Here is a 17,114-nt window from a genome sequence, read left to right on the forward strand (position 1 = left end):
CTGTGTGAACTATGCACGGCGTAAATGCACATATGAAATTAGATCACAAAAGCAAAACCACAACAGAAGATACCGTTCATGCAGTCCAGGCCAACCTAATGAGGTAATTAACCCTGCCAATTTCCCGTACAGCAGCCATTCCAGCAAGGTCAAAGTGTTCTGATTTCTGATGTGGCAACAGAATGTGCTGGTTCAGTATGGGGAGTCATATGAGGCAAACATGACAAATTCATATGAAACTAAGAAAAATTTAAATATTTATTATCCCTTCAGAAGTCCTCCTGAGACAAGTCAACCCTTATAACTCATACAGAGAAGGTCAAAAAACAATTGCAATACAAGTCTCAGCGGGACCTGGAAAAATTAATCCTCACACTGAATTTGTCCTTTCGGCTCTGTACTTTTGGCACCTCACACTATCTGAATAGCAAAGATAAAGCCAGACCTCTCCCTCAGTGGAAAACAGTCTTAATTTATCATTCATAAGATACTATTAAGTTGCATGCATGGAAAAAAATCATACTGTCAGGATTTATTCTCTAACACTCCATAAACTCACAGTTCCCTGCTAATAGGACTTTGGCACGTCAATGGGGCAGTTCCCAAACTAAAAACCCCAATCTGCAATAATTTGTGATTATAATTCTCTGGTAGGTCACTGCGTCACCTAAAAACATCAAAGAAACAGTACAAATGGCTGAAGGCCCACAAACCTTAGGTAACTTCTGAGGGACCTTTTCTTTCTTGGTACACAATGTGAGCTCACATTGTAGAAAGAGCAGTGAGGTGTTGAAGATGGGCTTAAAAACAAAGCTGAATCGCTTCTTATCCATCTCAGCTTGCGGGATGGGAAAGTGCACTCTTTTGGGATTGTAGAATTTCACAGATTCATCTTTAGGACAAATGTTCTCAATGATGGTGTAATCAGACATCCTATCAGGGTTCGAATACGGAGAGATAAAGCACGTTTGGATGGCAAATCCCAGTTCTTGGTCAGCCTTGGTAACAGACACCTGCAAAGAACAGAAATATGAATACAGAAACAAGTTAACATCTCACTTTTACTTTAGGCACAAGGGTAACATACCATCTGATGAGAGACATTGCTTTATTTTCACAACATACTTATATGGTCTTTCTAATTACAGAAGTAACATGTATCCATTGAAGAAAGAAATGTTTTCAATTTAAATTTTATATGGATGGTGATGGCAAATTACTTAGATCAAATGCAGCCTGAGAGATTCTAATACAGAATGAATAAGTCTCTTCGACTTCCCATAAGTCTTCTGGGAGATAAAAATAAAAGCATATCGTGCACCTAAAGTTAATTTTCCAAAATAAATAAAACACCAACAGGCAAAGCCCCTAATGTCATAATAGCGCATCAATTGAAAGGCAAGCTCTTTCCGAAAACTGCTCAAAAAAATACAGAGGCAGAATCTATTTAACCTAGGCAGCGGGTACTGAACTTCTAATCTACAACAAGTCAGAGTGAGCCTAAAACATTGCAGTAAAGCTACAGATTCATCTAAAGTCCTACTTCACGGGGAGCAGGCAAAGCTGGCCCCTGGGGCTAGATGTCAGCAATGGTGCAATCTGGTGGCGATCACGGGCCTGGCAAAGTATCCTGGCTGCTCACAGATCCAAACCAGGCCTTGCCAAACACTCTCCCTTCACTCTTTAAACCCAAGGGCATTTTAGGGGAAATCTAATCTGGAAATGTTTCCGACTCATTTACACTTTCTTCTTACAAAACATTTGTATGGGCTACGTCCAAACCTTGTTAACGTTCTTTTCTTTAGAAACAGAAAGTAGTGTTTGGTCAAGTGTTAAGAGAATTCAAACCTCAACTATCCTGAACTCAGCTAAAATCCTTGGACCAGACTGGATTCTCCATTTGGTGCCACAGGGTTCATCGTACAAACTGTCTCTCCCCTCTATGCCTCATTCCTTGACTAAACTTAGAATCAAAATAAACTTAACATAGAAGTAAAGTTAGTCCTTAATATATGCCAATAGTCCCAGAATCCTTTCAAAAGGCATGAAAATACAAACACACTTTCCATTCTAAGAAATGAAGGAGAAATCCCTGACGTCACATGGGGTTTTCAGTCCACAGTGCTATTCTGAAAGGCCCCTATGGGGTTAACAACAAGATGCCCAACAATGAAGATGATTACAATCATGTAATTTTGTTTTGCCTTAAAGCTTATTCCCTCAGAACAATCTCACGAGATAAATATTTTCATCTCCATTTTTTAAATAAATAGAGGGAAAACACCCACGATAGATGACTTGTTCAAAATCATATCTAGCAAATGCTGGGTAAAACCAAAGCTTAAACTCAGATATTCTGAACACAAATCCATTTTCTCTTTGCTATTTCATTACAACTACAGGGTCATTTCAACCAGTCTCAAAGAAGTGGCTTTGAAAGAATGCTTTGTAAGAAATCTTTCTAGGAAGTAATGTTTAGTAGTCTGTAAATATTCACACTTCATTATTTTTGCAATATTTCTGAAAAATAAGATATTTTATCTTGGAAAGATGCCAAATTACATATATCACATTACTAAAAAGTGCCCTTTAACATGAACTCAGAAATCACAACGCAAACATGTGTGACAGAAGAAATGCAAATCTTTTTTTAATCTCAAAGAAAGTATAAAATGGCGGAATGTCTAAGGTATCTCAAAAAGTTGTTTTAGAAGAAAACTTTTCATTAGTAAGTCTTTTACTCTAAAATAGACTGAAAATGAGTACTAGAAAGGCTACAGGTTTTGGAATAAGACTAATCTCAAAATATCAAATGCTCTGCTGCTCATGTGCAGTGAACTTGAGCCTCAGTTTCCTCCCCTACAGATTGAGAGGTACCACGTACTAAATACAGTTAATGTGAAGATTTGTAAAGTCAAAATTACATGCAAGCAACACAGTTCCCAGTTAGTCAACAAACACCAGCTATTATTAGCAGTACTATTCTAGATTTAAATTGGGGGGTTATAAAGTTTTTTTTTAATTCTCCGAGACAAATGAACTAAGAGAAAAGCTGCCATTATGTGACCAACTATCACCCAAAGATGATCAAAGCCCAGATGGCAGAACTGAAAATGTCCTAGATTAAAAGAAGGGAATATGGTCTGGCGTGAACAGAGGATTCTGGGAGGGGATGTGATAAGAATGGCCAAGAGAAGAAACCTGGAAATAAATAGCTCTTTAGACCAAGCCAATGATTTAGTAAGTTTTACTCAGCCTAAGCAAATTTTTTAAAAATTTTAAAACAAAAAAATTTTTTAATTTTCTTATCAGCAGTGGAGTCCAAACTAGTAAACAAAGAATAGGCATAGCTATCCTACTTAGTAATAGGCATAGCTGCTATCCTGTTTAGTAACAGATTCCCTCTTACATTTTAGGTGGTTTAAAACAACTTTAAAATAAAACAGCTTATAACATTTTCCTCTGCCCAAATTCTTCTCAATGTACTTGATATTTAAAAAAGGTAGCAAAAAGATTTGGTCAATTTCTTTTTCATCACTTGACAATATCTTTGACTAAATTTAATTAGGAAAAACATAGATGATATACAAAAAGATATGAATGGAAAGTAATAATAAAAATCAAACAAACCAACTCATATTTCAAGTAAGCCAGCACTAGCGGAAAGGGAAGAAAGACCACAACACCCAGGGTTGGATATATGAGGAATACTGGCCACTGATTAGCATAAAGCAACTAAGCCATAAATTAGCAAAGCCATGCACACATTTGGAAAAGCACAAACCTCAGTTAAGCCTTGCCCCTAAAATCTATAGTACAACAAGGAGTCACTGACCAACTGCACATGTGGACTGTACAGCCAGAAAAGCAAGAAGAAAAAAACGATCTTGGATTAGAAGAGATCTACGATTAGGAACAGCATGTAGAAAGCAGTATATTTTCCCCGGTGGAGAAAGAAGGTATACCCAGAGAAAGAGGAGACCTCTCAAAACAGGGAATTAAAAAAGAGGAGAGATCCAGGAAAATGTCTAGAGCCCGCGGGCTCCATGCCAGAATCAGTACAAATGTGAGAGTTATTTATCTTTCTAAAATAGAAATATGTGCACTGAAGTTACTTTTAATATATAGAAGCATCCCATTCGACCCCTTACGCTTCTCACTCCTCCCACAGTGAAGCAGAACACAGGCTTGCAGCTTAGCACCAAAACCAGCTCATCAGATGGCGACTCCCCTATAAGACTAGCAGACATCCTGGGGCCATACGGCTATTTATCTTCCCTAAAATCCAATCTGTGAATCTGGATATTTGCACTGCTAAGACATCATATTTTTCTTCCCTTTCCAATGGCATGAGGCTAAACGATAGTAGCATCCAGCGGATAACAGTGCGAGTTCTGGAGCCAGACAGGCTGAGGATTAGCCTTGACTCTAAACGAACTGTGGGTACGAACTAGGTGATCTTAGCCAAGTTTGTGCCTCAATTTCCTCACCCATAAAACACAGACATTAATAGTCCTGTCTCAGAGCACTATTAATTGCTTTGAAGAGTAAATTATTGCAATACCTGCAACTGAGTTTGGTACAAAATAAACCTGCAATAAATGTTAGCTGTTCTTATTTCATTATTACCACCGCTACCTAATATTTTCAGTCAATCCATAGACTTAGGCTATGCATGATTATTACTGTTAAATACAGGAACTAGTTTTAATAAACTTATAGATACCTTTAGATGACCTAGAAAAAAAATGTCATGAGATACAGTAGCACATAGCATTCCACTATGTTAATGGAATGCTAGGTGCTACTGTATCTCATGACATATTATCACATATTTAAAAGATAATACGTGAGATGGTCTGAAATATTTCATGGTTAATTCTGACACTGCAACTATTGAACTATTATTCCAAAAATGCTAAGGACAAAGCAAGGACAGAGCTTTATTAGTAGAATTCACACTGACGATGATTTTAAAACGTTTGTCTATAAAACATTCTCTCTATTTAGGATAATCTAGCAAATTCTGAAATTTCCTACTTTGCTTGGAAATCAACCTGGAAGCATTTTCTGAGCCAAGCCTTCACCTAGAGCTGGTCAAAAGCTGTGAGGAGGAGCAGGAAGGTCTGCTCCAGGTGCTTTAACTCATGCCCCAGGAGCTACTACAACTTAGCACTAACCTGAAGGCCAAGGCTAATGTTGGAATCTCACCTCAACATAAATGTGTCCGTTCTCTGTCACAGAGAAGACCCCCTGGGAGGGCACCAGAAAGAGGTCAGTGTTGTACAGCTCCATGCTGAAGGTGATGTTTCTGTTGGGTGGGTCCTGGAAGCTGCTGGGATTCCCCACCTGTGGCAGGCTGCAGTTAAACTGGGCGGGGCAGGGGGGGGGAACAGGACAAGAAGAGATAAATCATAGTCAAATGAAGGATGAAGGCCCTGTAGCTTTATGAGCTTTGGCCTTTATCAACTAATTTTTCCTCCAATACTTCCTAACTAAAGCTAGCCAAAAAGATAACATCCTCCACAAATTACCTACTGCAAAGAAACACATACCACCACAATTTCAGGTCGGCTAAAGAGGGAAGTATCTCCTTCATCCATATCTCCTGGAAATCCATTATCACCTGACTCCAAATCTTCATAACCATCTGGCCAACCACTACTATCCCCAAGGGATGGAGCCTGTATCACAATCTAAAAGGCAAAGAAAACACAGGCAATGTCATAAAAACATGAAATCACACGTATTTGGTTCTACCTCACAGACACACAAAAAATACTCCAAGTTTGCTTAGCATTTTATCTTCGCAGAGATGAAAAATAAAGAGAAACCCAATGCATGTTCAAATTAGGATGTGAACTAAAATATGTATCTTCCTTTATGAAAAAATACAAATAATTTCAAACAATAAGAAAACAGTAGAAACTAAAATAGGGTTGAATGTGGTTGTCAATAGGCTGCCTGTACTGTGGGGGAGGGGGCTACTCTTTACATTGAAAATTCTAAGAAATAGAAAGAGCTGACTAATGCGAGGAATTTGGTTTGAGTTAGAAGCAAAGGATTTAATGTTTACTATTGAACCATTCTCTCCTCATCTTTTCTCTTCTGTACTCCTCTATCTTTTCCCCATTTCTTCTCTAATATCTTTCTCTATGGTATATAGATGCACAAAAGAGCATCATGTTTTATTCCATGACAACCTATCTTAACACTGGTTGAAATGATTATTCCTAGGTTAGTTCTAGATAAGATGAAAATACTCACTTAAGGGCCATGACTCCATAAATAAAGTCCTAATTTCTCGTATATGTAGGGTAGTCATGCTTTTTGAATATCTTGCAAAACAAAAATATACAGTAAATCTGACAGTTACTAAGAAAAATTATAACTGGAACAAACAACTAAACTATTCACTGAAAGGAGCAGAATGGGAAGAGAATGTAGGAAAACTATCTCTCTATTATTTATCAAATCCTCAGAAGAAAGTATTGACGCAATGATGAAAGTATTGAAGCACGTATCTAGGATACTGCTTACCCTAGTACCATCATCATCATCACCATAACATATACATATAAGAAGGAAAAGTTTTCAAGGGCTCACAATATACCTTTTTCTTCTGAGGCAAATGACACTTTTTTTTTTTTTTTACTTGAGAGATTACTGTAGACTCTTATTGGTGTTAATTTAGACACAAGTTTAAAATTCTCGAATCAAGTACAGTATATCAGTAATATGGCATTTATTATATCTGGAAAAACTGGATAACTGCAAGAAAACTGATGTTAGAATTGGCAGGAAGGTGTCATCAGAGAGATCAAAGGTTCATAAAGTATTCCAATAACAAAAGGAGATTAGCTGAACCAGCTTGGTGTAGAGAAAAGATGAGTGGAGGAGAGGTCAAAAAGCTGGGTTCAGTAATAGCTCTGCTGTTAGCTAGTTCTTCAAATCTAAGCAAGGAATTAAATTTCCTCACCTGTGGAATAAGGAAGTTGAATGAGATCATCTTAGGGTTCTTTCCAGCTCAAACATTCTAAGACTGCCTGAAGAACAATAAACTTCGACTCACTGGGAAGAGAGTCAGGCCCCACATGAGCCACATTGACTGGAGTACCTGATCACCAGTCTTTTCTCCGAATGGGTCAAGCGTATCTAACTACCCACAGTAGAATGAATGAGAATGAGTATTCCTGCCCCTCCCTGTCCTATGCCAAAGCTATGAGCATACACACACCATGTCAAATCTGGACACAGGAATCTTTAAGCCTTATTTTTACCATCAAAGTACAGCCTGAACTGCAAAATTAACACTATAAAGCTCTTTTAAGATAACACTGTATAGTCTTTTAATATTCACTGTTCCTTCATCTCTGCAAGAATAGGTTTAATCTGAAAAGATTTAGTGTCTTTCTTAGAGGTAGAGAGAGATTTAATTTCTTGAAGGCCCCTTTTGGACTTCTCTCTTTTGGCTCTTTGTTCATGAGGGAGGGAGAAGTCCTCCTACTTCTGGGTAGGACTCAAAGGAGGCTAGAGAAAACAGGGATCTGATTAGCTCATTTGTGTAGATGTTCCCACTCATAGCCCAAAGTCTCGGATTTTATCTTCTTAAAGACCAGGCCATCTGATCCTACAGCTTGGTCAGAGAGATAGGTCACAATTACCTTGTCAGTGAACCCTCTGTAACCAGGAGATAAAAGGAGAGGTGGAAGAGATGACCACAAATGCTCCAACCAAAAAAAAAAAAAAAAACAACAAAAATAAAAAACAGAGGCTCCCAAACTCCACAAATTCACCAATGGAGCAAATAAAACAAAAAACTTCAGTGTCAAAGTACATCCCATTTTTTTGAGAACTGACAGACACTTGGCTTTGTATATGTCCTGGGGCATATGTCTCTCCTCATTTTCACAGAAATGTTAAGATTAATTTTAGGGTGATAAGGCTCTGGCACAGGGCCAAGCTTTGGTCTGGAGAACACTCACAGAGTTATAGTAAACCACACCATCAGGGGCTGACCGCCGGTGCCGAGTACCACAGCCATTCAGGGGAGACTCCAAAATGAAGTGTGTGCCATTCATCCTGGCCTTGCAAGTAGGATCCAACAGGGTGACCTCCACCCCCAAGTAGCTGTTGGCCTGAAACAACAACCACAAAAGACATAAAAAAAGGGAGCCCACAGGCAGTTCTGCAGCATACAGTTAACACATTTTGCCTGGTCTTCCAAGTAAAGATTGCTGAAGGCCTGCATTCCTTCTCCCCTCTTACCTTTTCCCAGCCTACCACCTCTCAGCAGCCCAAGGATTGTGTTTGTTGGCCTTGGAAATTCAGTAGCAAAATATTGACACACGAGGATCTGGAACCCCCCCTACTGAGAACAACAGGAACCGAGTGAGAATTACGGCCAAGGGGAAGTGAGCCCATCCAACTGAGAAAACAGTATCAAGTCTCTGGAGTCCAAAAGTGAAAGAGCTGGGGAAATAACTAACACATACTGGGGCAAGATGGAGAGGGAAGTGGCCTTCTCTTCTCTCCTTGAAGAAATTGCACTGACCTGAAAAGAATCTTTTTCTACAGCCACAATTATCTTCTCATTGTCACATTTGACTGACAAGGCAACATCTATGCTCCCTTGCACCTCCTCAGGCTCTCTGGGACCAGAAAATAGTCGTAAGCTGGGGATGACAGGGTCTTTTGGCTGGAGGATCCCAACTTCTCCCACTTCCTTCTGGCCTCTCCTGGGGATATCCGGGAAAGGAAAGGGGAAACCTCCATTCCTGCCTCCCCCTCCCTGGATGGGTGGGTTGTCCAGGGTGCCAGGGTCCAGCAGGATCCGTAGCTCAGGAGGGATGGTATGGACTTCTTCATCTCTCATCTCCTCTGGTGGTGCAGAAGAAAGCAAAATATCATCAGCGTTTGATGCCAGGCCATAATCATCATTGTTGGAGGCAAGAACAGGAAGAATTAGCACAGATTGGGTATGTATAAAATTACTCTTAACAAGTAGTGTATGAAAGAGATGAAAGTCTGGAAGCCTGAATTCTAGTCCTAGTGTTTATTTTACCTGAGTGGCTTTGGTCTAATGGCTTACTTCTCTGTGCCTCAGTTTCCCCAATTTTAAAATTAAGAGGTTGGATGAGATCAGTGGTCCTCAACTTTGACTACATGTTAAAATCACTTTGGGAGCTTGAAAAAAATGCCCATGCTTCACCCCAGGCCAATTAAAAAACTCAGCCCCTCTGAAGTGGTACCTAATCGTTAATATGTTTTAAAGCTCCCCACATGACTCCAATGTATAGCCAAGGTTGAGATTAGATGATTTTTAAAGCTCTGCAAACTGTAAAAACCTATGATTCGAATAAGTTGTGTGGGACAATATTAGTTCATTCATATGCCATTGAAATAATTCCCTTGAATCTAGAGATTCTTTAGAAGAGTTTCTCTAAAGATTTCTTGAAACAATATTGGTATTTTAAGATTATTTGCTACTTCCTTTTTGGCTACTAAATTCTAACATGTGCCTGGGCACTCTGGCCTTTTAGAACCTGGTCCTGAAGAAGAAAAGAAAAAGTTGCTTAGATTTTTTCTTAAAAAGCTGCTTAGTTACTTATTCCTTCAAAGAAATAGGCATATTTCCATTCAATGAAAACTCGGTGTTTTTTCATATTGTCAACAATTTAGAGGGAGGAGAGAACAAAACAAAACAAAAAAACCTTTCCCCAAGATTCTCTGCATCCACGCTCCAAAGCCAACTGATGCATGCTTGAGGTCAATCCATCTCAGTAGAAAGTAAAGATGACCAGTGGACATTAGCTCTCCTTCAATACTATCTTAATGAAAAAGAGCACAGCTGTATGAGTCCAAAAGAAATCAGAGCTTTCGGAGGGCTTTTTCATTTGTACTTCGACAAAAACCTTCGTGATATGTCTCTGAGGTAGGTCCTACTGTTTATCCATATCATTGAGGAGGAACAACCTGAGGCTCAGAGGTTAATGAACTCCCCCTATCCACCACCACCACCAAACAGTAAATAAAATGGCAGAACTGGAACTTGAACCTGCACTCCTAATCTTCATTCTATTGGCACTGCACTCAGTAGCGGTAACGTGGGGTGAGAACACAGGTCTGGAGATCAGAAAACTTTAAACTGAGTCTCACTAGCTATAAGACTCTGGAAAACCTCAAGAACTTACTAAGCCTCTGCTTTCTGCTCCATCAACCTGGGGTAATAACCCATACATTCCCTCTGGGTGAGGATGAATGAGAAATCTGTTCATGTTGTTTGATCATACCACTTGGTTGAGAATGAAAAAGCACATTATGAGTCCCCATGACTATTTTCATATAAGATACAGCATGACTGAGGACTTCTTTCCTGCAGTCCCAATTCCTCTGTATCTCAGGTGTTAGAAAAGAAGCCAGGCTACTTTATCCTTATGTAATCATAGCGAAAGCAATCTATAACAAAGTTCTCCGACATGCAATCAACTCTATATTACTAAAGCAAAAACAAAAAACAAACAAAAAAACCCAACTATATTAAAGATAGCTTCCTCGAAATAATCTATTAGAATTCTAGATAACTTTAAGGTTTACGGTAAAAAGCAGTTAATCAAATCATTAAAATCTGCACTAAAAAAACACCACCACATAGGCTGAAAAGCTTTCCTCATTGGAAAGCTTCATTTGAGAGATATTTTTAATACAATTTTAAAAAATCATACTTACCATTGTTTTCAAGCTGAAGGTGAAATCTATTAGCCACAGGAGCCACTGTGTATGATGTCACTGGACGATAGCCATTGTCCAAGGCCCACTTGATCAGATTCTCTTGAGTTGAAGGAATATCATCTCTTACTGATTTGGTCATTATCATGGATCTCTCACTCTCTTTCCCAAAGCCAATGCTGTTAGGAGCCTAAATAGCAAAATTTCACTTATGAGTCAAATTAAACAGTGCTTTAAATAATTGGAAACAAATAAATTCTATACTGTATATGAAGGAATTACCTATTCTTTTAATCCTTATTCTCCTTGGACTAAGAACATTATGTGAAAATCTGTTAACAGATTAAGAGAAATCTATGCATGCTGTTTGATCACATCATTTGGGTTGTTACATAGATAAAAATAGTAGCTATCTGCTAAGTATATCTACTGTGTAACAACAGAGTCAGTTCAATGTTTCAATTATTAACACACACTCACCAAATATGTATGTATAGCAAATTTCTCCTTAATTTTACTTAAAATTATGTATGAAGTATACATATGTGCATGTTATATTGACATATACACACAAAAAAAGCCTGTGTTTTTACTTCCTGCACCCTAGATTTAAATGAAAGAAGGCACAAGCTAGTTACTTCAGTAGTAACTAGGAGACTATCTCATCTTTGTAACTATTAAGTTCCATATGGTGAAACAAGCAATGTTTATATTCCATTTACGATTTATGATCTATTTAGCAATCTTGTAATTGTATTCATCTGCCAACCCTATTAACTGAATATGCTTAGATTTTATGTTCTAAATATTAATTAAGTTAGGGTACTGTGCCTCTAAATATCAATATTTTATCCAACAATACAAGTCAGCCTTAAAATTTGCTTTCACTTGATAATCACCTACAAATTAAAACTGACTGACAGAAATCTTTCCAAGAAAGGATATAAAAGGACTCTGAGTAACCAGGACATGGAAGGTAAATTTCCATATCACCTTCTGACTCCTACAACAATGATCCTGTCAGATAGTAAGAGAGCTGAATGATGCAGAGGGGACCCCAAAGAGAAGGCACTACATTTTCAACAACTGCTCCAACAGGGCTAGAAAGCCCTTCCAACATGCAGATTATGGCATTTTCATGCTGTATAAAAATCACTTTAATTTCCATGCCCAATTATTTTCCTGCATACATGTAGCATTTTCCCTAAATTCCTCATTGGTTTCCCATTCTGTTTACCCCTAACATGACTAAATAGTAATCCTTTCCCACTGTAAAACCATAGAAGATTCACAAGCTCTAAGTTCTCTTAGCCTCTTTGGTTGTGGGACATTGGCTGAGGACATAGAATTTTCAATTCAAAGTTTAAAGGGGCTCACCCAGTATATTTTTCTATTACCCAAAGCGCTTATCTGAGGAAAATCCACCAGCCTGGCCAGACACACGAGCATATATGCAAAGGAACCAGAAGGCTTCAACCAAGTTCTATTGCTATTTGCAAAAAACTCAGCTCCATAGGTTTAGAATATTCTAGCTCCTACTCTGATTCAGAGGAAACACCTTAGGGGAAGGAAGGGTTAAAAAGGGAAAGAAAGGAAACTAAAATGAGATAAAGAAGGATCCAATTTATTCTTAGAACGTTTTATTCATTTAGTCAACAGCAGTTTCTGAGACACAGCTTCTTCCAGCCTTGCAAAGCAGCATGTCGTTTTGATTGGCTGGAGTTGCAATACTGGCCTAAACACTACTACTTGGCCTCATCTGCCCTAGTCTTTCATGTTGTTGGACAGCTGAGAAAATACTGTATTTCCAGAATACTATCATCATAACTGCCACCTGTCCTTTTTGTACCAATATGGAATGATTTTGTTTACACCTTTCCACATGAAATCCAGGAGCTGTCAGTATCACTCATTGATTATGCCTTGGGACTTACAAGGCTAGAAATCTATCCACACATTTATAAAGCAACAAGGCTCAAGACAATGGCAACAAGTGGTTCCTAGCAATGAGTGCAGTCTGCACCTGTATTTCTGGGAGTCCCCAGGCTTTTCCGAGGCCTGAGTGTAGCTACTCCAAGTGAGAATGTTCAAGGGGGTCTTCAAACACCACCACCATCTTTCCCACCTATATCTTCATGAAGGATGATGAGCTAAGTAAAATCTGAGTGCCCCCACATCCTCCTCCACCAACCAACACACACCTGCATCAGAACTGCTGGTGTAGGGGAGGGGACCGGGGAACGGTTGGTTAGAGAGTTAGTGTGTATTCCTTCTGGGATTAAAAAAAAATGTCTTCCAAGAACAAGCCAGCTATTGCCAATCTCAAAGTCCCAAGGCCATATGAAATAGTATAACAGAAAATTTCTAACACATTTTCTCCATCTATTCTTTTATGTTTTGGAGGTTCTTCCAAAATGTGACAATGTACGGTCCATAAGGGACGTGAAGAAAAAGCCAGAGTTAGACTTGGCAATGTAGATACTTCTGGTACCATTCTTGCCCACAGCAAAGTTTTTTGCATCTCTTTGAAACATTCTGTCATTTGGAGGCTACATTCTGCCCATATCCCATCCCTAACACACACACTCCATCCATGTATAATGGGCCTCTTCCTTAAATTTACCCTATCAAGTTACTTACACTTCCTTTAGTAGACATTTTTGTTTTCACTTTGTTTAGAGAAGTTAATTGCTCCTATAGACAAACTTTTAAAGAGTTGCTTATGGAAAGAAGATGAACTGCCTTTTTATGGCACATGTGCACTGTGCTAAGAGCTTTACATATGCTATTTTATTTAATTCCCCTTGGAAATATAAGAGGATAGGTACTACTACTCCTTTGTGAGAGAAGGGGAACCTGAGGCTCACAGAAATTAAGGTAGCACATGTAGCTGAGAATTCGCCACATGTGCTGAGTGCTTTAAATCAGCAGTCCCCAACCTTTTTTACACCAGGGACCAGTGCTCTTATGAGAATCTAATACCCGATGATCTGAGGTAGAGCTGAGGTAGTGATACTTGTGCTGGGAGCGGCTGAAAATACAGATGAAGCTTCTCGGCTTGCTCGCTCGCCCGCTGTTCACCTCCTGCTGTGTGGCTCGGTTCCTAACAGGCCACTGACCACTACCGGTCTGTAGGCTGAGGGTTGGGGACCCCTGCTTTAAATGAAATACCCAGTCACACTTGAATGAATAAATGAATGAACGAATGAAAAAATAAACTTCACTGAACTTCACAAGCACTCTCAAAGTAAATGGTATCATACCCATTTCACGGGTAAGGAAACAGGCTCAGAGTTCAACTGGATTGCCCAGTATCAACTGGGAGTAATGACAATTGGAGATGGGCACCGAAGCCAGGATTCCTTCCACTCTACCAACATTGTCTTTAAAGGAAATACTAGAAACAAGGTCACTATTAGCCATTTCCCTCTTTCTAAGCGCAGTCAGAATGTATGCCTTTATATTAGCAGGTAACTTTCCCTCACAGCACAGTCAGAATTCTCATTTGAGGCAGGGAGTTAGGAAATCACAAAGCATGAAACTGATTGGGGGAATAAAAAAGAACATCATGAAACATTACCTAATTGTTTAGTAATGTTGTCATGCATTGTCCAAAATTGGCCTGGAACAGGAGTACAGCCAAGGAGAGAAATATAAACAGATCTTGCACTGGGATGGGTAATCTCATTTCTAGGCTGATTCATATGAGAAGTGGGGATACTCAAACTGAACTCCAGGACTGCCACGGACCAGGCACACATACTCGGGGAGAGAAAGAGCCATTGAAGGGTCAGGGCTGAAAGAACATTACACAAGAACTCCAGCAGAGAATTAAAACGTACCGTATGTTTTTGCCTTTCAAAGCATGATTCCCTTTCCTGTTTTTGTTATTTTGAAGTTAAAAACATTTGGTTGGTGTGCCAGGCAGCAAAGGCTGCAGACACCTCAGGTCACCATCATCCCTCATGCCATGCCAGGGAAAACAATCAAAACATCTCTGACTTTAGAAAATTGTGGCTGAGGCTTTGCGCTCAACACCAAATTAATGTATCACCATTACATATCATGGCTTATTGGGATCCTCTCAAAGTTGAAAAAAAAAAAAAAAAAAAGACCCACAGGAACTTGAACCAATTACTTTAAATTAAGATGTGTATGCTTATGGCTTTGCCTGCTGCCTCTAGTGGATGCTTGTACATGACGTTGCCTAGGGGACCACTGACTTTGTTCACTGCTATATCCGGCAAAGGTGTCAGGAAAGAATAATACCAAAATCAAAAGCATCCTTTTTCCTAAAACGTTGAAAACATAAAACCCACTCCAATTGATTCAATGCAGGTACTGAAAGAAGAATTAGCTATAATTTTTTTTAAAGAGTGCACAAAAATTCAAGCCTGTAAAAGAGATGCTAAAGAGGTAATTATCTTCTTAAAAATGAAGAAGATTTTTAACATTCAATATAATTCACTCCAATATGCTGTCAAATAGTTATCTCCCTAAATGTATTTGAAAAAGATTTATTTTACCAAATTTCAATATTCAACTTTTCAGGAACTAGTTGCTGTTTGCCTATCATGTCAATCAGCTAAGCTTCTTCAGTATATTCTCTTCATGAAACATATGCTTAGGGAACAGGCTGGAGGGACTTCTCTAGTGTCATCACACTCACCTCTCCATTCTGTAAATCTTTTTTCAGTATTTCACTCTTAGAAGTTAGAAGCAAATGAAACGATATGTCAGTATCATGTACTTTTCTCAAAAATCAAGAGTATGGGCCTTACAGGAATCAATCATGAAAGGCTTAATTGTGTTCATTGTTTTACTGACTATGACTGAAAAGTACATTAATGCATTTCAGGAATTTCACAAATGAGGCTGAACTTCAGAGGGGTTAAGAGACTTGCCCAAGGTCAGAGTTTTTAAATGGCAGAGTCTGGACTCAAATATGGGTCTGTCTTGACCTCCAAGACCATAATTTCAACCACCACTCTGTTCACCCTTGTCAGGAGAAGCCAAGGAACAGGCTATTTTGCAAAGTGAAAAATTGTTGAGAGGACTGAGAGTCCAAAGAGGCAGAAATTTTACAATAATAACACATATAAACATGGCTTAAATTATTGCCATTCATCAAAACAAATAAATGCTCAACCAACTTACAATAACTTTCAGGTTTCCCTTAACATCGAAAGATTTGATAACCCAGTTGACAGACTTTTTGCACTTCAAGATCAAGATGAGATTTTTGAACACCTCAGGATCCTTTCGAGAAGGTCTTATGTCAATTATTATATCCACCTGGAAGGCACTGTGAATGGAAAACAAAGGCAGAGTTAGGACCCAAATGCCAGAAAGTTGCAACTATCTCCCCTCTTCCAAGTCTTCATGTTTCCAGTGTCTGGCCAGTTGATTAAAAAGCTGGAGTCGATCCCAGGCAAATGACATGTGCAAAACAGATTGTTAGTGCACACATAACAAATGGCCTTACATAACAATAGAAAAATATGCCTGCTGATAATTAGCCACTAAATTTTTTTCTCCTCTTTAGGGGGGAAAAAAAGTGGTTACTTAATGCAGCCACTGTTTGAAACGAACTTGAACAAACCAGAAGAGTTTACTTTAGAAGCAGAACTGTTGCTGTTTCAACCTTCAACACCTTCAAAGCTTCAGTGTGTAACTTTCCAATATGTTATATGTTCAAAATCCTTCAAAACCAGAATGGGAAGCAGTTTGGTGAGAGGTGGGTGGCAGGGAGGAGATAGGCATGGCAGTAAAAAAAAAAAAAAGGAAACTTCAGAATAAGAGGCAAAAGGCTAGAGAATTTCTTGATTTATATAAGGTTTGCTTAAGCCATTAACATTGGCTACAGAATCATATCTGCATTTACTTTCCCAAACTTCTGGATATACAGTTATGAAAATAAAGAAAACAGATGGTCAACCAAGTGATCACTGGAAAATTGATGAAAAGAACCCAAACTTCTAAGAATTCGATATAAAAGAGAATTTTTACCAAACAATAACATCTCTGTCATTCTGAATTTAAAGGAAAGTCTTTCTTTCTATCTTGGTTTTACACACTTGAAAAGTATAAAATGAATGATATACTCAAATGAAGCCTTAAGCTTAATATCTAAGCACATTTCTCAGATGGCTTCTATTCTCATTCCCTTTTAATTTTCCACAAAATTATTCACGTGGGACAGAAAGGGAACCTTACCAAAACTGATCTACAGTTTATTCGTCTTTGAAATCAAGATTAGATTAGAATTTTAACTTTGAAATCTCTCTACGATATAAATTTATTTTTTAAATCATTAGTTCACATGAAATGCAGGCTGCAGTGGAAGAAGGGCCTACTTTTCCCCTTTTTATTTCTTTTTTTTTTAA

At 38.6% G+C, this 17,114-nt stretch overlaps 1 protein-coding gene across 2 annotated transcripts in view; it reads right to left on the reverse strand.

Moving 5' to 3' along the window:
* TGFBR3 (transforming growth factor beta receptor 3) overlaps window positions 1-17,114 on the reverse strand; it is a 182,920-nt gene that overhangs the window by 27,711 nt on the left and 138,095 nt on the right. For both annotated transcript variants that reach the window (XM_023528097.1, XM_011355638.2), the window contains 6 exons: window positions 10,729-10,918; window positions 8,555-8,880; window positions 7,986-8,138; window positions 5,556-5,696; window positions 5,212-5,370; window positions 714-1,013 (listed from right to left, as the gene is read on the reverse strand). In XM_023528097.1, the coding sequence (XP_023383865.1) occupies window positions 714-1,013; window positions 5,212-5,370; window positions 5,556-5,696; window positions 7,986-8,138; window positions 8,555-8,880; window positions 10,729-10,918 (1,269 nt within the window). The remainder of the gene's footprint in view (window positions 1-713; window positions 1,014-5,211; window positions 5,371-5,555; window positions 5,697-7,985; window positions 8,139-8,554; window positions 8,881-10,728; window positions 10,919-17,114) is intronic.

Source organism: Pteropus vampyrus, unplaced genomic scaffold, assembly GCF_000151845.1.
Source record: "Pteropus vampyrus isolate Shadow unplaced genomic scaffold, Pvam_2.0 Scaffold22, whole genome shotgun sequence".
Classification (NCBI taxonomy): domain Eukaryota; kingdom Metazoa; phylum Chordata; class Mammalia; order Chiroptera; family Pteropodidae; genus Pteropus; species Pteropus vampyrus.